At 49.2% G+C, this 21,564-nt stretch overlaps 1 protein-coding gene and 1 long non-coding RNA gene across 4 annotated transcripts; both read right to left on the bottom strand.

Annotated features, from left to right (window-relative positions):
• Positions 1-362: 362 nt before the first annotated feature.
• LOC118075723 (uncharacterized) lies at positions 363-19,959 on the bottom strand. 3 transcript variants are annotated; one of them, XM_088659594.1, is made up of 12 exons: positions 19,849-19,959; positions 16,458-16,537; positions 16,029-16,057; positions 15,789-15,905; positions 15,514-15,593; positions 15,316-15,415; positions 14,873-15,220; positions 14,513-14,564; positions 2,428-2,500; positions 2,206-2,258; positions 2,029-2,111; positions 363-707 (listed from the first exon to the last, which is right to left on the bottom strand). In XM_088659594.1, exons 1-9 carry the CDS (start codon positions 19,920-19,922, stop codon positions 2,475-2,477), a joined length of 906 nt encoding a protein of 301 aa, XP_088515720.1. In that variant the 5' UTR covers positions 19,923-19,959; the 3' UTR covers positions 363-707; positions 2,029-2,111; positions 2,206-2,258; positions 2,428-2,474. The 3 variants fall into 3 exon arrangements, with proteins under 3 accessions (XP_088515720.1, XP_060125789.2, XP_088515721.1); XM_060269806.2 differs by lacking the exon at positions 363-707 and having other exon boundaries at positions 1,255-2,111; XM_088659595.1 differs by lacking the exons at positions 363-707; positions 2,029-2,111; positions 2,206-2,258; positions 2,428-2,500 and adding exons at positions 12,683-12,858; positions 14,031-14,113; positions 14,204-14,256.
• Positions 2,573-4,582, bottom strand: LOC118078545 (uncharacterized). Its single transcript, XR_009556897.2, has 7 exons — positions 4,432-4,582; positions 4,221-4,320; positions 3,784-3,863; positions 3,586-3,685; positions 2,999-3,487; positions 2,702-2,753; positions 2,573-2,610 (listed from the first exon to the last, which is right to left on the bottom strand). It is a non-coding gene; the product is annotated as an uncharacterized LOC118078545 (long non-coding RNA).
• Positions 19,960-21,564: the final 1,605 nt, after the last annotated feature.

Genomic DNA, 21,564 nt, shown 5'->3' on the forward strand with positions numbered 1-21,564 from the left:
GGCGGTCGACACTTGCACCCACAGCGGGCGGGGGGCACTCCCCCGGCGCCACGCGAGGATGGCAGCGGCAGTCCCCAATCAAGAATCGTGGGGGCAGCCCCCGCCGCACTGGGTACCAGAGGAGCTAGCTATGCCCCTGGCTGGACATTTCCTCCCACTTCTGGTTACAGGTAGGTAGCCGTGTTGGTCTGAGTCGAAGCAAAATAGAAAAAAAATCCTTCAGTAGCACCTTAAAGACCAACTAAGTTTTTATTTTGGTATGAGCTTTCGTGTGCATGCACACTTCTTCAGATACTGAAGAAGTGTGCATGCACACGAAAGCTCATACCAAAATAAAAACTTAGTTGGTCTTTAAGGTGCTACTGAAGGATTTTTTTTCTATTTTGCTTCGACTTCTGGTGAGCCAGGGCGGCTCAGCATCGCAACTGGTTGTCTCAGTTCACAGAGCAGCCATCCTTCTAGGCGATGGGAGTCTGTGTCCGGCCCTGGGATTCTCTGAAAGGCTCTCAGCTTCCCCTCAATCCATTAACATGGCTCGTTAACATGGGTTCGAGGATCTCTCTTTGAGTTCTGTTTCTTCTTCCTGTCACCAGATCTAGCCTCACCAATGCCTCTCTGGAGAAGAGCGTTAAAAGCAAGGAGATCCACTCTATAGTCTCTGTGATGGGCAGGCAAGCTGGATGCCAGGGTAGGAACAGGAACCTGACCTGGAAAGGATGAGGGGAAGATTGGGTCAGGTAGGACCAGGAAAGGAAGGATTCAGGAAGGATGGAAAACCCATGGGGTCAAGAGCACCAAAGCAGACCAGCCTCCCTGAGAAAGAAAGGCTCTCAGGGATCATTCTGCATCCTTGTGGGCAGTGCTATTTTCTAAAAATATGTGGGGGGTACTCTCCTTTTCCTGCTCATATTGAAATATTGCCCCTCAATGAGGCCAAACTTAGATTCACAAAATGTTTAGGGGTATACGTGTCCCCCCCATGTGAGGGATTCCCTGTTTCCCACCCCTCACTGCTTTAGCTCTCCCTGTGCTTCTCTACAAACAGGAGAAAACCTCCAGTGTCCAAATTGGTCTTGTCTCCAGAGTACCTCAGGCACCGCGTTCGAAACCTACTGCCACCAGTGGGGTCTCCCTCCCATGGATCCCTACTGCTCCAGTTTGCCTCTCCCTTAGGCAACAAGGTGGCTCCCTTGGCTTCACTAACCAGCCCTTTGTATGACAGGAGAAAAAGCAAACAGTTTCCTTTTCCACAGGAAAGCTTTGTTCTCGCCTCTTTGTCACACCTCTGAAGGTACTGAAACACTGCCGAGTCAGTGAAGGTTTAAGCACATTTAACTTTATTATTTAACTTATAAACATGAATATCTCTGGTTCTTAGAAGCACATACAGTGGTGCCTCGCTTAACAAACGCCCCGTAAGACAAAATTTTCGCTTAAAGAAAGGATTTTTCTAGCGGAGGTTGCCTCGCTAGACAAATTCATTTTACGAAAAATTCGTCTAGCAAATCACGGTTTCCCATAGGAATGCATTGAAATTCAATTAATGCGTTCCTATGGGCAATTTTTTTTAAAAAAAAATATCAATGGCATTCCTATGGGATTCGCTAGACACATTTTTCGTTATAAGAATAGACCCGTGGAACGAATTAAATTCGTCTAGTGAGGCACCACTGTATCTTCTTTTCATATAACACAGACTTGTTAATACAGCTCCTGCATCCCTCTCTAACACTCTACTCCAACTGCCAACTCCCAACTGCCTTTCAACGGTTCTTCCCCCTCCATTTAGAATGCCATCTAGTTCCGCCTCCCAGGGACAGAGGGTGGAAAGAGGCCAAGGCACAAACAGCTTTCTCTAGATCTCATCCGCTCCATCTGCCGGAGCCTGTTCTCTGACAGAGGGGAAAGTCCCTCACTCACCGAGGGTTTGAGACCCTCCCCTGGTTCCCTGGCCTCTTCTCCCTCTGACTGCTCAGCCTTGTGCCCCCACCCCTTGGCCTCTGTCCCTACAAGGCAGCTTCCCCCTACCTGATCTGGGCCCACAGCCACTGCTTCCCTTCTGCCCCCACGAAAATATGGAAAAGGAGGTCCTGCTGCCATCATTCTGTCACCTGCAAGAGAAAAAAGGACGCCAGGAGTGCCTGCTTCTCTCACAAATGAAACAGGGCATCTCTAACTACAGATGGGCTTTTGAGAAAGTCCTACCTGCTGAAAGCCCGAAGTCCACACTACCTATAAGTCTTCGATGATGATGTCATCTGGATGGAAGAGAATGAGAATGAAAATGAGATTTTCCCACAGGCCTTTCCTGCCCCCATCCTTCAGTCAAAGGTCCCAGGTTGGAAATGTAGCTGGAGTCAGTCCGGACGCTGCCCTCCCAGGCCAGGTGGGAAAGGCCTGCCAGGTGGGCTTTTGAGAAAGTCTTACCTGCTGAGTTCATTTGGATGTTGGCCTCTCTCTGGTGTCTGCACTGCCTATAAATCCTCAATAACAATGTCATCTGGATGGAAGAGAATGAGAATGAAAATGAAAATGAGATTTTCCCACAGGCCTTCCCCCCCCCCTCCTTCAGTCAAAGGCGGGAAAGGCCTGCCAGGCAGGGAGCAGGTCCTGCAGGAGTCCCAGCAAGAAGACCTCAGAGGTGGGTCTTGGGCAAATAAAGGGACAAGGTAGTTTGCTGTCTCCAAGGTGTAGGGCTCACCTTCTTCCGGATTCTGTCGGAAGCAGGCCAGGTCCGGCCGAACTACCGTCATCTGCAGAGGAAAGAAAAATCAGGATCAGTTGGGAGCAAGAGAGCACAGAAGCAGCGCCAAGCCAGGAACGACAGGTCTCCCTCTGTCTTGGGCCCAATCCCTTGTTCCAGAGGACCTCCAGGGGCCCTGCAGCCTCCTGGGCAGAGGTGGAAGGGCAGCAGCAGGAAAGGGGGCAGGAAAAGCCTCTGGCCTCACCCTGGCCCCCAGGGACACACACCGCATCATCTGCGTTAAAGGTCTCTCACGGATGTGCTCTTGGAGGGATGGAAGAAAACAAAGGAAGGAATAGAAGAAGGCGAGCTACTTGCTCGGAGGCGGGGAATTTTCCGGGCAACGACCAGCAGCAATGAAATGCTGCTGGCCGCTAGTTTTTGAGCCTCCCCACTTTCCCCCAGGGCGTATCCTCGCAGGTCCTGCAGGAGGAAAGAGCGTCTCAGAGTCAGGGACCAGTCTGGGCCAAAGCGGCTCTCACTGTCCCCACCACAGAGTTCCTGGCACTTCTGGACCATGAGGGTTTGCCAGCTTTGGTCTTGGACCAAATTGAGGGCCAAACAGGCTCTGTGCCCCAGAAATGGGGCAGCCCATTGGGTAAGGGACGGGGGGGGGGCGAGCAACCCTAAAACCACCCCTGATGCCATCGGGACACTTATGCTTAAAAGTTGCAGGAGGGTGCCAGGATTGGGGGCTTCCATAAGGAGACTTCCAAGGAGGAGACGGAAGTGGCGCTTCAGCTCCTGCGTGAAAAGAGAGAAGAGAGTTTGAATGTTGGTGAAATATGATGATGATGAAGAAGAAAGAGCCATGCAAAGGGAATTCAAGACAAAGGACATACCTCTCTTTCCTCCTCCTTTTCTGGGCCCTGAAGAACTGCCTCCATGGTCCTATGGAGGATCGCACTGATCATGTCACAGCTGAATTTGGGCCTCATGGTACTGCAGAGATGAAAGCGAGAGGGTTAGACGCTTCCTCCTCCGAGTCTCCCCTGGAGTTCTGCCCCCCACCCACCCTCCATCCCAAAGACCCCACTCACCTTAGCTGGAGGAGGGCCTCCAAGGCAAGGGCCAGGGTCAGGGGGCGATCCCTGAAGTGCTCCAAGGGCCCCAAGATGTCCTGGAAGAGAACAGAGGAGGAAAATCAGCTCTTTCCGGGGCCTCCGGGGGACAGCTCCGACCCCAAACACCAGGCTTGGCTTTCCAGGGGACCCTAAGCCGGCAGGGTCCTCCTCTCCGCAGATGTACAACCCCTTCCCTAAAACCCCTCCTTCCCCCCACCTCCCCGCGGGGGTCCCTCACACCACCCCTCACTCACTAGAATGGCTTTGGCCGTCTCCTGCTTGGAGCACTTCAGGGTTCGCAGCCCCCTGAGCTCAGCTGCCTGGCAACTCTGGATGACCCCGAGGATTTATAATTGCTCATGATGATGAAGAAGAAAGAGCCATGCAAAGGGAATTCAAGACAAAGGACATACCTCTCTTTCCTCCTCCTTTTCTGGGCCCTGAAGAACTGCCTCCATGGTCCTATGGAGGATCGCACTGATCATGTCACAGCTGAATTTGGGCCTCATGGTACTGCAGAGATGAAAGGGAGAGGGTTAGACGCTTCCTCCTCCGAGTCTCCCCTGGAGTTCTGCCCCCCCACTGAGGGATCCAGTCCCTGTTCTTGTTTTCTGCAATACTCACCCCTGGGGAAGGGATGTGGAACCGCAGAACTGCAAAAAGAAGGACATGCGAACAGGTGAGTCCGTCCCTGAGCCCCTGGCAAGGCTATTCCAAGAGTTTTCTCCTGGATTCCAAGTCCTACTACAGAGGTGGGACACCCCAGGCCTTGGTGGCAAATTGTGGCTTCCCAGGGAAGGTGCCCCTCCCACTGACAATTGCCCCCCAGCCATGCCCCTCAGCCCAGCCCCCTGCTTCATTCATTGGACTCCACAAAATGGGTTGGCCGCTGGGGGGAGGGGATTCCAGCCACTGGCCCAATGGACCCAATGCACCATCTGGCTCTTTCCATCTTTTGACTAGCTCCCCCCCATGCCGATTCCTGCCCTCCTCTGTCCCAAAAAGGAGGGCCACTTGCTCACCTGGCACCACGGGCTGCTCTGGGCCTTGCTGGGGGGCCACCCTGTGGCAGCGCCTGAACAGGCGCCTTAAGCACCTCATCCTAGAAGAGATGAGCGGAGAGAGCTACTCAGATGCCGGCAGCCCCAATTCTTCGGGGGAATGTTTGTGTGTGTGGAGGGGTGTCTGGAGAAGACAGGGAACCACCGCTGCATTGGCAGAACAGAAATATGTATGTGGAGCCTAATCAATCCTTGCCAGCCCACTGTGACAAATTCCTTCCATCTCTCTGCAGTTCAGTGACCTGAAGGGGCATCACCAGAGCCCGGAAGAGGCAGCCCAGAACATGAAGGGCTGGCAGAGAGAGAAAGGAGCTCTGGGTTCAAGAGCTACGGCCATGCCAGGACCTAGAGAGCCAGACAGTTAGCCATCTCAAGGACAAGAGTGGATCCAACCTATATGGATTGGGGACTTGGCCAGGACAATAGGGGGCACTCAACTTGGCTAGGAAACAGGAACATATCTATATATATATATATATATATTCCTTTGTTTTACTTAATGGGTGTAAGGTGTAAGGTGGAGGTCAAGGGAGGGACTGGGACAAACCTGATACTCAGGTTTCCACCAGAAAAACCTCCCAGTTTGTGACACAAATGTGATGTATGTAGGGCGTTTTATTTAAAGGCATTGTGGAGACGAAGAGAAAGGGAAGGAATGCTACTTACAGCCTGCCCATTTCATCCACGAAAAGATCCCACCCTCCTCACTAAAGTAACTAACTATCTAAATTCGTGTGTGTGAGGAGGGGTGTCAGGAGAAGACAGGGAACCACCACCAAATGGGCAGAACAGAAATACGTATGTGGAGAGGGGAGAGCTTTGGGTCATTCATTAACAATGTTACCAGAATTTATGGAAAGGGGGGGGGGTTTGCCCTCCAACAGGAACCGTACCCCCCTCCAACTGTAGCCCAAATCAACAGCTTCACTTCTGCAAATGTCCCCACAAAACACATCATCCTGACACAGTCCTTTCCTTTTTCCATTCCAAAGGCTCCCGTAAATAAGGCGCTCAACCAATCTGCTCAGACTATCCAAGTAACTGTCCAATAGCAACCAAGGAGCGCCGCTAAACAGCGCCCCCCCAGCACAAAGCACACAGGCACTGCAACTGCCGACCAGCCGTGGCCTCTGCTCTACAAATAGGAATTCCCACTGGGAAAAGGGAAAAGTCAGAACCAGCCATGAAAACCGTTCTTGGTCCATTGAAACTAGTCTTTTGCGTTTCAGTCTAGGCTCTTGTACTACCAATCCAGCTGTAGGCTTCTGAAACATGAACCACTTATAAACGCCATCTCCAACGCCTTGAAAGATTCCATCAATGGTGTCCCCACGACTCACCCCCACCCCCACCCCCCGGAGATGAAGAGAAAAGGAAGGAATGCTACTTACAGCCTGCCCATTTCGTCCACGAAAAGATCCCACACTTCTCACTAAAGTAACTAGCTATCTAAAATGCCCACCCAAGCCTAAATCTGACCCCAACCCCAACCCCTGCCCTAAGTCTACACCTAACCCCCGCCCTAACCCTACACTTAACCCTAGCTACTCTATGTACAAAATATATACAAACTATGCACAGATGTGCACAAAAAACAAAGAACAAAAAATAATATAATAAAGAACAAAAAATAAAAGAAAATAAATAAATAAAAGTTAAAATCAAATCAAATCAAAATAAATCAAATAAAGGTAAGAAATCAAATAAAAGTAAGAAATCAAATCAAAATAAGAAACCGGAAAAATATCAACAAACCAAACTCCTCTCCTCTCCTATTCGCCACCAATCACCACCAACCACCACTAACTCCTCTGTCTCTCCTCGCCTCACTACAAACCCACAATGGCCGCCTGCAAGTCAGTGGCTTTTAAAGGAGAAGCAAGAGAAGTCACAAGGGAGGGCTGCACCAATATGAGATGAGGGACACCTGGTTTGCTGGTAGGGAAAAGGATGTAGGGATCTTAGTGGACCATAAGCTTAACATAAGTCAACCGGAAAGTGATGCAGCAGCAAAAAAATGCTAATGCTATTTTAGGCTACAACAACAAAAGTGTCCAGATCAATGGAAGACAATAACACAAGGAAATTCAAAACAGTAACAATTTATTGTGCAATTATTCAAAATCCATTAAAAAATATTTGTTTTTATTCCATGCTCTTCCGGTTCTCTTTCTTCTTTTCACCAATCGGTGAAATCCCGTCTCTGCCTTCAATCAGCTCAAGACTCAAGCACGTGGAGTTACACAGGGAGTAGATAATATATCCTAAGGAACGGGAAACCCAAAATTCCGTGAGATCTTTTGAGGCAAAATAATGTTAACAATTTTCGGATCTTTCTCTGTCCCCTGCCCTGCCCTGTCTTTTGCCTGGCCCCTCCTGAGTGGTGATGCTCCTCTGTCAGAACTCGGAGGCACCTGCTGTTCCGCCTGCAGCTGGGCTGCATCTTCCTTTCACATCCCTCTTCCTGCAGCCCCATTCCCCAAGGGAGACCACCCCCACATCCTTCAAGGCAGGCTAGGCATCTCTATAGCGCAGGATTGGACCATCTGCTTGGCATGCACGTCTTCCGTCCTGGGGGCTGGGAATGTGTCCCCCCCCCTGAAATCCTGGAGAGCTGCTGCCAGTCGGTGCAGGCTAGTGGAAGAAAGATATTGAGCAGCTGGAAAGTGAGCAGAGGAGGGTGGCCAGGATGATGAAGGGCCTGGAAACCAAGCCTTATGAGGAGCGGTTGAGGCAGTTAGAAACCAAGCCTGATCCATATTATAGATAACATTAAACAGAAGTGTGCGTGCAAAAGGAAAGAAAAAAGAAAAAGGGAGGGAAACTATTTTGCAAAAGGTTTATGATGGAAACGTAGAGCTGACTCTTCCCCATCCTTAGATAGATTCTTTATTGCGGCTAAAAGCCCACACAAGTGAAGTACATCAAACACAAAAAGTAAAAAACTGCAGTTCAGAAACAAAACAAAGACAAACAGAGGTAGCATCTCTGTAAAAGTTACACCACAACCATTTGGGGTGAACGCAGTCGAATATCTATATATGTGTGTAAAATTGCCGAGAAGTAATAGAATAAAATAATATATTAAAAGGTTTCAATAATCGTGCAGCATTCCGGTTCGTCTCTTGTGGGAAAGACCTGAGGTTACGAACCTTGCCACCGGCAGAGTTCTGTTTGAGTCATTCATTGTCTTGCAAAAGGGGTGCAAGATGGGACTCTGATGGTTTATCCGCAATTTCCTGAATTATTGAATTCAATATATTTGCACGGGCCACACTGTATAAGGGGCAGTGGAACATTATATGCTGGAGAGATTCTGTCGTTCTTTTGTCGCAACCACATAAAGCAGAGACATGACCTTTGGAAAATCTGTGACAAAACATTTGAGGGCAAAGCTCTTCCCCATCCTTTTATTATTTATGGAGTGAATATTGCAGTTGTTTTATAAAGGATTTTTTTTTACCTGAATGTAATTGAAATTCATAAGATTTTGGAACACAGAAATAAAATCGTCAACCATCAATTCTAGCACATGGGAGGCCACCTAAATTATAGAATTTTGTATTTGAACAATTGGTATTAGTAATTGTATTATAATTTGGTATTGTTATAATGAGGCTATTATTGGATTGAAACGGAAAATGAAAAAAAATTGAATATGTTAGTCCCTTTTATTGCTTTGCCAGTGCTTGCCATTTGCTAATCAGCATGCAAATCATATCCAATTGCGAATCATTCAATCAGTCCTATTTTACTGGATTTTGTGTGAATTACCATATATTCAAATTTCTATTTCCCCTTTTCTGTATACATTCTGTATTGTTTGTAATTCCATTTCATATCATCTCCATTTATCATTTCTATTAAGCTTTGTATAGCAACAGAGCCAAGAGATTTGTTTTTTCTGCAAACACACACACACCCCAGGCTGAAGGGGGGAGGGGCATCAAATTCCCCACAGATTGATTGGGGGGAACCCTGTGGATTTGTGCTTTTTATCAGATGTGCAGAATGCTCTAATCCCAAACTCTCTAGCCCTACGACTGGTTCTGCCATGATAAATCCATTGGTTTCTAAGGTGCTTGGTGGCTCTTTTTCTACGTTTGCTGCCGGGGGTGGGGGGTGGGGCTTAATAATATCACTACCCTTCTGCACTCTGTGAATTAAGCAGGGCATGGATTTGCAAGCATTTGTAACTTCTGCCACATGATTTTCAGGTGGAGCTCAAATTGGGAGAGAAAAGGGGAAATGCAGCCTGCTCTTTCTGCCGTATGTGGATGGGACATTTGGTCCTGCATGCAAGTTTAATGGTGGGCCATAACATTCAAAGCAGGCACGTGGGGGACCTGTCTGGCCTAAGTGGGGAAAGGAACCATCAAATTTGCTCAGCAGTGAAATTGACCTCATAAAACCTCTCTGGCATGGGAGCACATGAATTCCAGAGCCAGGGGCGCATGGGGCACATTAATGCTTCACAGTCTGTTGTTTTTCTGCTGAATTCACATTTGGAAATATGCCCAGTTGCAAAGAGCACATACCTGCTTGTTTCCAAAGGAGTGCTCAAATAAATTAACAAGTGCTCAAACAGGCAGGCCTTTTCCAGTCCCCACATCAGAGAGTCTCAAAGCGCGAGGAAGCCAGGGCAAATTTATCAGCAATTTCAGCAGAAGTGTCTAAAGAGTGCAGCAACTACCTTTTGGCTGACAAAAATTCTGGCAACTTGGCTGAGTGTCCTGGAGCATGCACAGAAATCCTTGACCTCCAAGGGGGGGTGTAGCCTTTCAAAGACCGCAGGAGAAATGTGTTCCTGAGCATATGCAGAATCCTTTTCCTCTAGTGAGGTGCTAGATTGCAACTCCTGTCAACTCCAGCAAGCAGGAGTTCAGCAACATCTGGAGAGCCAGAGGTTCCCCACACCTGAGCTAGAAACTGTGCAGGTATCTGTGGATTCTGGAGTCCCAGAATTTGCTTTAGGCCCCCCCCCCCGGATGTTAGTGACTTCACCTGGTTGATGCTCGGATGAGATGGCAGGCAGGTGCTCATGCTATGGCCTGGCTGACTTGCTTACACAGTAAACGGGAAATGAGTACTCAGTGTGTAATCTTATCGCAGTGAAGAACGGTAGCAGCTTCCCCAAATCTCTTGCTAAGCAGCAAAACTCTGTATTACTGTGTCTGCCTGCTGGCATTTACAGCAGAAAGCCATTCGTACTTCTGCCTCTCTTCTGGTCTCTGAATGGAAGCATGTTTCGTAAACTGGAATGGGTAACTTAGCATCATTTTAAACTGCTCTTGTAATGTTGGAAAGGACCGCAAGGGTCATCTAGCCCAACCCCCTGAAATGCAGGAATCCTTTCGCCCAACATGGGGCTTCCACCCTGGGATTAAGAGTCTCGTGCTCTACAAACTGAGGTGTATGATCTGGTTTAAAATTAAAATAAATTCAGCTGATCTTAAGAAAGACCCTCAGCTGTGGGTTGTTGGTTGACACTGCAGGGGTGTGTGTGAGAGAGTACAGGACCTCCAAGTGACTCTACTTTCCAGGGACAGTCCTGGATTTACAGGCGCCATTCTGGTTTCTGATTTAATCCCGGAACGTCCCGCTTCTCCTTACGATGGTCCCTATTTTCATCGGAGAAATGTTGGGAGGGCATGGAGCCAAGAAGAGCAAGTAACTCTGCAACCTTTAGAAAGCAGCTGAAGGCCGCCCTTTATAGGGAAGTGCGAAATGTTTATTGTTTTTATGTATGTTGGAAGCAGCCCAGAGTGGCTCCGGCAGCCTTAAGTCAGATGGGAGGGGTATAAATAAAATCATTATCATTATAACATCATCATCATAATTTATACCCCGACCATCTGGCTGAGTTTCCTCAACCACTTTGAGTGGCTTCCAACAAAATATTAAAATACAGTAATCCCTCAAACATTAAAAGCTTCCCTAAACAGGGCTGCCTTCAGATATCTTCTAAAAGTCTGGTAGTTGTTGTTCTTTGACATCTGGTGGGAGGGCGTTCCACAGGGTGGGTGCCACTAACGAGAAGGCCCTCTGCCTGGTTCCCTGTAACTTGGCTTTTCCCAGCGAGGGAACCGCCAGAAGGCCCTCGGCGCTAGACCTCAGAGTCCAGGCAGAACAATGAGGGTGGAGACGCTCCTTCAAGTATACTGGACCGAGGCCGTTTGGGGCTTTAAAGATCAGCACCAACACTTTGAATTCTGCTCGGAAACGTACTGGGAGCCCACGTAGGTCTTTACAGTGGTGCCTCCCTAGACGAATGCCCTGTTAGACGAATTTTCTGCTAGCAAGCGGCTAGCAAGCCTGCTGTTGCAAAGGGGGGCGGAGGGAGCAGTGCCCGAAAGGAGCCCTTTTGGGCCCTGCTCCCGCCGCCCACCCCCTCACCTGGGCAGGCTTTCTAGGCGCTGTTGGAACGGCGGCTAGCAAGCCTGCTTTTGCAGGAGGGGGGGCGGCGAAACAGAGCCGAAGCGCGCCGATGCGGGGATGTTTTCGCTGGCTGCCTTCCCCAAGCCAAGGGGAACGCAGCCTGCAAAACACCCCCGCACCGGCGGATCTGCGGGCGGGGGGAGGGAAGAATGGAGGATCCGATGGGTCCTCCGTTCTTCCCTCCCGCTGCCTGACAGAGCCAAAGGCCGGATCTGTCAGGCGGGGGGAAGCAAGAACGGAGGATCCGATGGGTCCTCCGTTCTTCCCTCCCGCTGCCCGACAGAGCCAAAGGCCGGATCTGCCAGGCGGGGGGAAGGAAGAACGGAGGATCCAAGACTTGCTTCGAATGGCAGCCTCAGAGAGAACTACACCCTACACCTTTTGCGGCAAGGAGGGCATCCTGAAGATTCACGGCGTAAGATTTGCAGCAAGGGACTCCCTTCTGCCTGTGATAGAACTGCCAGCTGAGGGATCAGAATGCTTGCCGTCTCTCCATCTCTCTCCATCTTCTCTCCATCTCTCTACTACCTCCATTCCGGTTAACATATTGAGTGTTTGCGCTCTGTGTGCTCTGATATGCAGATCAAGCACAAGTTCTGCGAGGACCTGGACCAGGATGTCAGGAGCCTGCAAACACTTTCTCGGTAGTGGTGCCCGCCCTGTGGAATGCCCTCCCAGCAAATGTCACAGAAATAAACAACTATCTGACATTTAGAAGGCATCTGAAGGCAGCCTTTTTTGGGGAAGTTTTTAATGTTTGCAGTTTTATTCTGTTTTTGTGCTCTGCGGGGAGCTGTCCAGAGTGTCTGTGGAAACCCAACCAGATGGGTGGGGTATAAATAATGAAATTATTACTATTACTATTCCTGCTGGGAGAGTTCATCACAGCTGGGATAACCGCAGAGGCCCCCTTGGAATCGGGAGCCTGAACAAGAATGGAGAAAGGCTACCTGAACTGTGCTCATACCACAGCCTCTGCGTCACGAACATGTTATGCTCTACCAAGGCAAAACACTCAGTGTCCTGGAGACATCTTAGATGTCAGGTCACTGGCACCAGCGGGACTGGATTGTCACCAGGCGATTGCACTGAACTGTGTTAATGCCACACGGAGGGACCACAGCACTGACTGCGATGTGGTCACTCCCTGGTGGCGAGCAAAGAGGACCTCTAGCCAATCGTTGGCAGTTAGAATCAGCTGCACCAATATGAGATGAGGGACACCTGGTTTGCTGGTAGGGAAAAGGATCTAGGGATCTTAGTGGACCATAATCTTAGTGGACCATGAACTGATGCAGCAGCAAAAAATGCTAATGCTATTTTAGGCTACAACAACAAAAGTGTCTAGATCAATGGAAGACAATAACACAAGGAAATTCAAAACAGTAACAATTTATAGTGCAATTATTCAAAATACATTAAAATATTTATTTTTATTCCATGCTCTTCCAGTTCTCTTTCTTCTTTTCACCAATTGGTGAAATCCCGTCTCTGCCTTCAATCAGCTCGAGACCGAGACACGTGGAGTTACACAGGGAGCAGATCATATATCCTAAGGAATGGGAAAACCCAAAATTCCGTGAGATCTTTTGAGGCAAAATAACGTTTACAATTTTCGGATCTTTCTCTGTCCCCTGCCCTGCCCTGTCTTTCGCCAAAACAAAGGTGGCCACCCTGTGCCCAGGCAGCAAGACAAGACCCCCCTCTCTCTCGGCCTCCCTGAGGTGGTCCAAAGGAAACAAGAGCAAGGCATAAGGCCCCAGCTTGGCTGCAGAAGGAGGTCTACAAAATGCCATCCAACCATCTTAGGGACTCCACACTGCCTCTGTGGAGGGTTTACTCTGGAGCCTTTCCTTCTCCTGAAGCCATCCCATGAGGCAGCAGAGGTTTAGAATCAGAGTTCTCCTCCATGGGCTCCCTTCTGGGGGGATGAGCCCCATCAAACCCATGTGAGGGATCCCCTGTTTCCCACCCCTCACTGCTTTAGCAACAGAGGCTCTCCCTGTGCTTCTCTACAAACAGGAGAAAAACCTCCAGTGTCCAAATTGGACTTGACTCCAGAGTACCTCAGGCACTGCGTTCGAAACCTACTGCCGCCAGTGGAGTCTCCCTCCCTGGGATCCCTACTGCTACAATGTGCCTCTCCCTTAGGCAACTATGTGGCTCCTCTGGCTTCGCTAACCAGCCCTTTCGCTAACCAGCCCAGGAGAAAAAGCAAACAGTTTCCTTTTCCACAGGAAAGCTTTGTTCTCGCCTCTTTGTCACACCTCTGAAGGTACTGAAACACTGCCGAGTCAGTGAAGGTTTAAGCACATTTAACTTTATTATTTAACTTATAAACATGAATTTCTCTGGTTCTTAGAAGCACATATCTTCTTTTCATATAACACAGACTTGTTAATACAGCTCCTGCATCCCTCTCTAACACTCTACTCCAACTGCCAACTCCCAACTGCCTTTCAACGGTTCTTCCCCCTCCATTTAGAATGCCATCTAGTTCCGCCTCCCAGGGACAGAGGGTGGAAAGAGGCCAAGGCACAAACAGCTTTCTCTAGATCTCATCCGCTCCATCTGCCGGAGCCTGTTCTCTGACAGAGGGGAAAGTCCCTCACTCACCGAGGGTTTGAGACCCTCCCCTGGTTCCCTGGCCTCTTCTCCCTCTGACTGCTCAGCCTTGTGCCCCCACCCCTTGGCCTCTGTCCCTACAAGGCAGCTTCCCCCTACCTGATCTGGGCCCACAGCCACTGCTTCACTTCTGCCCCCACGAAAATATGGAAAAGGAGGTCCTGCTGCCATCATTCTGTCACCTGCAAGAGAAAAAAGGACGCCAGGAGTACCTGCTTCACAAATGAAACAGGGCATCTCTAACTACAGGTGGGCTTTTGAGAAAGTCTTACCTGCTGAAAGCCCGAAGTCCACACTACCTATAAGTCTTCGATGATGATGTCATCTGGATGGAAGAGAATGAGAATGAAAATGAAAATGAGATTTTTCCAAAGGCCTTTCCCGCCCCCATCCTTCAGTCAAAGGTCCAAGGTTGGAAATGTAGCTGGAGTCAGTCCGGACGCTGCCCTCCCAGGGCAGGTGGGAAAGGCCTGCCAGGCAGGGAGCAGGTGCTGCAGGACTCCCAGAAAGAAGACCTTGGAGGTGGGTCTTGGGCAAATAAGGGATAAGGTAGTTCGCTGTCTCCAAGGTGTGGGGCTGACCTTCTTTCGGCTTCAGGCGGAAGCAGGCCAGGTCCGGACAAACTACCGTCATCTGCAGAGGAAAGAAAAATCAGGATCAGTTGGGAGCAAGAGAGCACAGAAGCAGCGCCAAGCCAGGAAGGACGGGTCTCCCTCTGTCTTGGGCCCAATCCCTTGTTCCAGAGAACTTCCCTGGGTCCTGCAGCCTCCTGGGCAAAGGTGGAAGGGCAGCAGCAGGAAAGGGGGCAAGAAAAGCCTCTGGCCTCACCCTGGCCCCCAGTGACACGCATCGCATCATCTGCGTTAAAGGTCTCTCACGGATGTGCTCTTGGAGGGATGGAAGAAAACAAAGGAAGGAATAGAAGAAGGCGAGCTACTTACTTGGAGGTGGGGAAATTTCCGGGCAACGGCCAGCAGCAACGAAATGCCGCTGGCCACTTGTTTTTGAGCCTCCCCACTTTCCCCCAGGGCGTATCCTCGCAAGTCCTGCAGGAGGAAAGAGCGTCTCAGAGTCAGGGGCCAGTCTGGTCTTGGACCAAATTGAGGGCCAAACAGGCTCTGTGCCCCAGAAATGGGGCAGCCCGTTGGGTAAGGGATGGGGGGGGGCAACCCTAAAACCACCCCTGATGCCATCGGGACACTTATGCTTAAAAGTTGCAGGAGGGTGCCAGGATTGGGGGCTTCCATAAGGAGACTTCCTAGGAGGAGACGGAAGTGGCGCTTCAGCTCCTGCGGGAAAAGAGAGAAGAGAGTTTGAATGTTGGTGAAATATGATGATGAAGAAGAAAGAGCCATGCAAAGGGAATTCAAGACAAAGGACATACCTCTCTTTCCTCCTCCTTTTCTGGGCCCTGAAGAACTGCCTCCATGGTCCTATGGAGGATCGCACTGATCATGTCACAGCTGAATTTGGGCCTCATGGTACTGCAGAGATGAAAGCGAGAGGGTTAGACGCTTCCTCCTCCGAGTCTCCCCTGGAGTTCTGCCCCCCACCCACCCTCCATCCCAAAGACCCCACTCACCTTAGCTGGAGGAGGGCCTCCAAGGCAAGGGCCAGGGTCAGGGGGCGATCCCTGAAGTGCTCCATGGGCCCCAAGATATCCTGGAAGAGAACAGAGGAAAATCAGCTCTTTCTGGGGCCTCCAGAGGACAACTCCGACCCCCAACACCAGGCTTGGCTTTCCAGGGGACCCTAAGGCGGCAGGGTCCTCCTCTCCGCAGATGAACAACCCCTTCCCTAAAGGCCCTCCTTCCCCCCACCTCCCTGCGGGGGTCCCTCACACCACCCCTCACTCACCAGAATGGCTTTGGCCGTCTCCTGCATGGAGCACTTCAGGGTTCGCAGCCCCCTGAGCTCAGCTGCCTGGCAGCTCTGGATGACCCCGAGGATGTATACTTGCTCATCCTCGAGCAGCTGAAATGCAAAAGTCAGGCTGTCAGTTCCTTGTGAGGGGAGGGCTTCTCTGCATCTGAGAGTGCAGAGTGGGGGGCAGGTCTGAGGGATCCAGTCCCTGTTCTGGTTTTCTGCAATACTCACCCCTGGGGAAGGGATGTGGAACCGCAGAACTGCAAAAAGAAGGACATGCGAACAGGTGAGTCTGTCCCTGAGCCCCTGGCAAGCCTATTCCAAGAGATTTCTCCTGGATTCCAAGTCCTACTGCAGAGGTGGGACATCCCCAGGCCTTGGGGGCCAATCCTGGCCTCTTTCCCCCAGAATGTGGCTCCCCAGGGAAGGTGCCCCTCCTGCTTTCAATTGCCCCCCAGCCATGCCCCCCAGCCCATCCCCCTGCTTCATTCATTGGACCCCACAAAATGGGTTGGCCGCTGGGGGGAGGGGGTTCCAGCCACTGGCCCAATGGAGCTTGGGTCAGATTCAGCCATCTGGCTATTTCCATCTTTTGACTAGCTCCCCCCCCATGCCAATTGCTGCCCTTCTCTGTCCAACAAAGGAGGGCCACTTGCTCACCTGGCGCCACGGGCTGCTCTGGGCTTTGCTGGGGGGCCACCCTGTGGCAGCGCCGAAACAGGCGCCTTAAGCACCTGATCCTAGAAGAGATGAGCGGAGAGAGAGACTCAGACGCCGGCAGCCCCAATTCTTGTGTGTGAGGAGGGGTGTCAGGAGAAGACAGGGAACCACCACCAAATGGGCAGAACAGAAATACGTATGTGGAGAGGGGAGAGCTTTGGGTCATTCATTAACAATGTTACCAGAATTTATGGAAAGGGGGGGGGTTGCCCTCCAACAGGAACCGTACCCCCCTCCAACTGTAGCCCAAATCAACAGCTTCACTTCCGCAAATGTCCCCACAAAACACATCATCCTGACACAGTCCTTTCCTTTTTCCATTCCAAAGGCTCCCGTAAATAAGGCGCTCAACCAATCTGCTCAGACTATCCAAGTAACTGTCCAATAGCAACCAAGGAGCGCCGCTAAACAGCGCCCCCCGCACAAAGCACACAGGCACTACAACTGCCGACCAGCCGTGGCCTCTGCTCTACAAATAGGAATTCCCACTGAGAAAAGGGAAAAGTCAGAACCAGCCATGAAAACCGTTCTTGGTCCATTGAAACTAGTCCTTTGCGTTTCAGTCTAGGCTCTTGTGCTACCAATCCAGCTGTAGGCTTCTGAAACAAGAACCACTTATAAACGCCATCTCCAACGCCTTGAAAGATTCCATCAATGGTGTCCCCAGGACTCACCCCCCCCCCCCCCGGAGATGAAGAGAAAGGGAAGGAATGCTACTTACAGCCTGCCCATTTCGTCCACGAAAATATCCCACCCTCCTCACTAAAGTAACTAGCTATCTAAAATGCCCACCCAAGCCTAAATCTGACCCCAACCCCAACCCCTGCCCTAAGTCTACACCTAACCCCCGCCCTAACGCTACACTTAACCCTAACTACTCTATGTACAAAATATATACAAACTATGCACAGATGTGCACAAAAAACAAAGAACAAAAAAATAATATAATAAAGAACAAAAAATAAAAGAAAATAAATAAATAAAAGTGTTAAAATCAAATAAAATCAAAATAAATCAAATAAATCAAATAAAGGTAAGAAATCAAATAAAAGTAAGAAATCAAATCAAAATAAGAAACCGGAAAAATAACAACAAACCAAACTCCTCTCCTCTCCTATTCGCCACCAATCACCACTAACTCCTCTCTCTCTCCTCGCCTCACTACAAACCCACAATGGCCGCCTGCAAGTCAGTGGCTTTTAAAGGAGAAGCAAGAGAAGTCACAAGGGAGGGCTGCACAAATATGAGATGAGGGACACCTGGTTTGCTGGTAGGGAAAAGGATGTAGGGATCTTAGTGGACCATAAGCTTAACATAAGTCAACCGGAAAGTGATGCAGCAGCAAAAAAAATGCTAATGCTATTTTAGGCTACAACAACAAAAGTGTCCAGATCAATGGAAGACAATAACACAAGGAAATTCAAAACAGTAACAATTTATTGTGCAATTATTCAAAATCCATTAAAAAATATTTGTTTTTATTCCATGCTCTTCCAGTTCTCTTTCTTCTTTTCACCAATCGGTGAAATCCCGTCTCTGCCTTCAATCAGCTCGAGACTCAAGCACGTGGAGTTACACAGGGAGTAGATCATATATCCTAAGGAACGGGAAACCCAAAATTCCGTGAGATCTTTTGAGGCAAAATAATGTTAACAATTTTCAGATCTTTCTCTGTCCCCTGCCCTGCCCTGTCTTTTGCCTGGCCCCTCCTGAGTGGTGATGCTCCTCTGTCAGAACTCGGAGGCACCTGCTGTTCCGCCTGCAGCTGGGCTGCATCTTCCTTTCACATCCCTCTTCCTGCAGCCCCATTCCCCAAGGGAGACCACCCCCACATCCTTCAAGGCAGGCTAGGCATCTCCATAGCGCAGGATTGGACCATCTGCTTGGCATGCAGGTCTTCCGTCCTGGGGGCTGGGAATGTGTCCCCTCCCCCCTGAAATCCTGGAGAGCTGCTGCCAGTCGGTGCAGGCTAGTGGAAGAAAGATATTGAGCAGCTGGAAAGTGAGCAGAGGAGGGTGACCAGGATGATGAAGGGTCTGGAAACCAAGCCTTATGAGGAACGGTTGAGGCAGTTGGAAACCAAGCCTGATCCATATTATCGATAACATTAAACAGAAGTGTGCGTGCAAAAAAAAGGAAAAAGGGAGGGAAACTATTTTGCAAAAGGTTTATGATGGAAACTTAGAGCTGACTCTTCCCATCCTTTCTTATTTATGGAGTGAATAGTGCAGTTGTTTTATAAGGGATTATTTTTTTGACCGGAATGTAATTGAAATTCATAAGATTTTGGAACACAGAAATCATCATCATCAACCATCAATTCTTGCACATGGGAGGCCACCTAAATTATAGAATTTTGTATTTGAACAATTGGTATTAGTAATTGTATTATAATTTGGTATTGTTATAATGAGGCTATTATTGGATTGAAACTGAAAATTAATAAAAAATTATTATCGAATATGTTAGTCCCTTTTATTGCTTTGCCAGTGCTTGCCATTTGCTAATCAGCATGCAAATCATATCCAATTGCGAATCATTCAATCAGTCCTATTTTACTGGATTTTGTGTGAATTACCATATATTCAAATTTCTATTTCCCCTTTTCTGTATACATTCTGTATTTGTAATTCCATTTCATATCATCTCCATTTATCATTTCTATTAAGCTTTGTATAGCAACAAAGCCAAGAGATTTGTTTTTTCTGCAAACACCCCCCCCCCCAGGCTGAAGGGGGGAGGGGCATCAAATTCCCCACAGATTGATTGGGGGGAACCCTGTGGATTTGTGCTTTTTATCAGATGTGCAGAATGCTCTAATCCCAAACTCTCTAGCCCTACGACTGGTTCTGCCATGATAAATCCATTGGTTTCTAAGGTGCTTGGTGGCTCTTTTTCTACGTTTGCTGCCGGGGGTGGGGCTTAATAATTTCACTACCCTTCTGCACTCTGTGAATTAAGCAGGGCATGGATTTGCAAGCATTTGTGACTTCTGCCACATGATTTTCAGGTGGAGCTCAAATTGGGAGAGAAAAGGGGAAATGCAGCCTGCTCTTTCTGCCGTATGTGGATGGGACATTTGGTCCTGCATGCAAGTTTAATGGTGGGCCATAACATTCAAAGCAGACACGTGGGGGACCTGTCTGGCCTAAGTGGGGAAAGGAACCATCAAATTTGCTCAGCAGTGAAATTGACCTCATCAAACCTCTCTGGCATGGGAGCACATGAATTCCAGAGCCAGGGGCGCATGGGGCACATTAATGCTTCACAGTCTGTTGTTTTTCTGCTGAATTCACATTTGGAAATATGCCCAGTTGCAAAGAGCACATACCTGCTTGTTTCCAAAGGAGTGCTCAAATAAATTAACAAGTGCTCAAACAGGCAGGCCTTTTCCAGTCCCCACATCAGAGAGTCTCAAAGCGCGAGGAAGCCAGGGCAAATTTATCAGCAATTTCAGCAGAAGTTGTGTCTAAAGAGTGCAGCAGCTACCTTTTGACTGACAAAAATTCTGGCAACTTGGCTGAGTGTCCTGGAGCATGCACAGAAATCCTTGACCTCCAAGGGGGGGTGTAGCCTTTCAAAGACCGCAGGAGAAATGTGTTCCTGAGCATATGCAGAATCCTTTTCCTCTAGTGAGGTGCTAGATTGCAACTCCTGTCAACTCCAGCAAGCAGGAGTTCAGCAACATCTGGAGAGCCAGAGGTTCCCCACACCTGAGCTAGAAACTGTGCAGGTATCTGTGGATTCTGGAGTCCCAGAATTTGCTTTAGGCCCCCCCCCCGGATGTTAGTGACTTCACCTGGTTGATGCTCGGATGAGATGGCAGGCAGGTGCTCATGCTATGGCCTGGCTGACTTGCTTACACAGTAAACGGGAAATGAGAGAACGGTAGCAGCTTCCCCAAATCTCTTGCTAAGCAGCAAAACTCTGTATTACTGTGTCTGCCTGCTGGCATTTACAGCAGAAAGCCATTCGTACTTCTGCCTCTCTTCTGGTCTCTGAATGGAAGCATGTTTCGTAAACTGGAATGGGTAACTTAGCATCATTTTAAACTGCTCTTGTAATGTTGGAAAGGACCGCAAGGGTCATCTAGCCCAACCCCCTGAAATGCAGGAATCCTTTCGCCCAACATGGGGCTTCCACCCTGGGATTAAGAGTCTCGTGCTCTACAAACTGAGGTGTATGATCTGGTTTAAAATTAAAATAAATCCAGCTGATCTTAAGAAAGACCCTCAGCTGTGGGTTGTTGGTTGACACTGCAGGGGTGTGTGTGAGAGAGTACAGGACCTCCAAGTGACTCTACTTTCCAGGGACAGTCCTGGATTTACAGACGCCATTCTGGTTTCTGATTTAATCCCGGAACGTCCCGCTTCTCCTTACGATGGTCCCTATTTTCATCGGAGAAATGTTGGGAGGGCATGGAGCCAAGAAGAGCAAGTAACTCTGCAACCTTTAGAAAGCAGCTGAAGGCCGCCCTTTATAGGGAAGTGTGAAATGTTTATTGTTTTTATGTATGTTGGAAGCAGCCCAGAGTGGCTCCGGCAGCCTTAAGTCAGATGGGAGGGGTATAAATAAAATCATTATCATCATAACATCATCATCATAATTTATACCCCGACCATCTGGCTGAGTTTCCTCAACCACTTTGAGTGGCTTCCAACAAAATATTAAAATACAGTAATCCCTCAAACATTAAAAGCTTCCCTAAACAGGGCTGCCTTCAGATATCTTCTAAAAGTCTGGTAGTTGTTGTTCTTTGACATCTGGTGGGAGGGCGTTCCACAGGGTGGGTGCCACTACCAAGAAGGCCCTCTGCCTGGTTCCTGTAACTGGCTTCTCCCAGCGAGGGAACCGCCAGAAGGCCCTCGGCACTAGACCTCAGAGTCCAGGCAGAACAATGAGGGTGGAGACGCTCCTTCAAGTATACTGGACCGAGGCTGTTTGGGGCTTTAAAGATCAGCACCAACACTTTGAATTCTGCTCGGAAACGTGCTGGGAGCCCACGTAGGTCTTTACAGTGGTGCCTCGCTAGACACATGCCCTGTTA

Source organism: Zootoca vivipara, chromosome 16, assembly GCF_965207765.1.
Source record: "Zootoca vivipara chromosome 16, rZooViv2.hap1.1, whole genome shotgun sequence".
NCBI lineage: Eukaryota > Metazoa > Chordata > Lepidosauria > Squamata > Lacertidae > Zootoca > Zootoca vivipara.

What these genes read in the sequence shown, in the direction of transcription:
- LOC118075723 (XM_088659594.1), bottom strand. Translation starts at nt 19,922, where the DNA reads ATGTGGGGACTGGAAAAGGCCTGCCTGTTTGAGCACTTGTTAATTTAT. An exon ending in TCCACATCCCTTCCCCAGGG is followed by an intron (nt 15,906 to 16,028) that starts GTGAGTATTGCA and finishes TTTGCATTTCAG; the next exon opens with CTGCTCGAGGATGAGCAAGT. An exon ending in AAAAGGAGGAGGAAAGAGAG is followed by an intron (nt 15,221 to 15,315) that starts GTATGTCCTTTG and finishes CTTTTCCCGCAG; the next exon opens with GAGCTGAAGCGCCACTTCCG.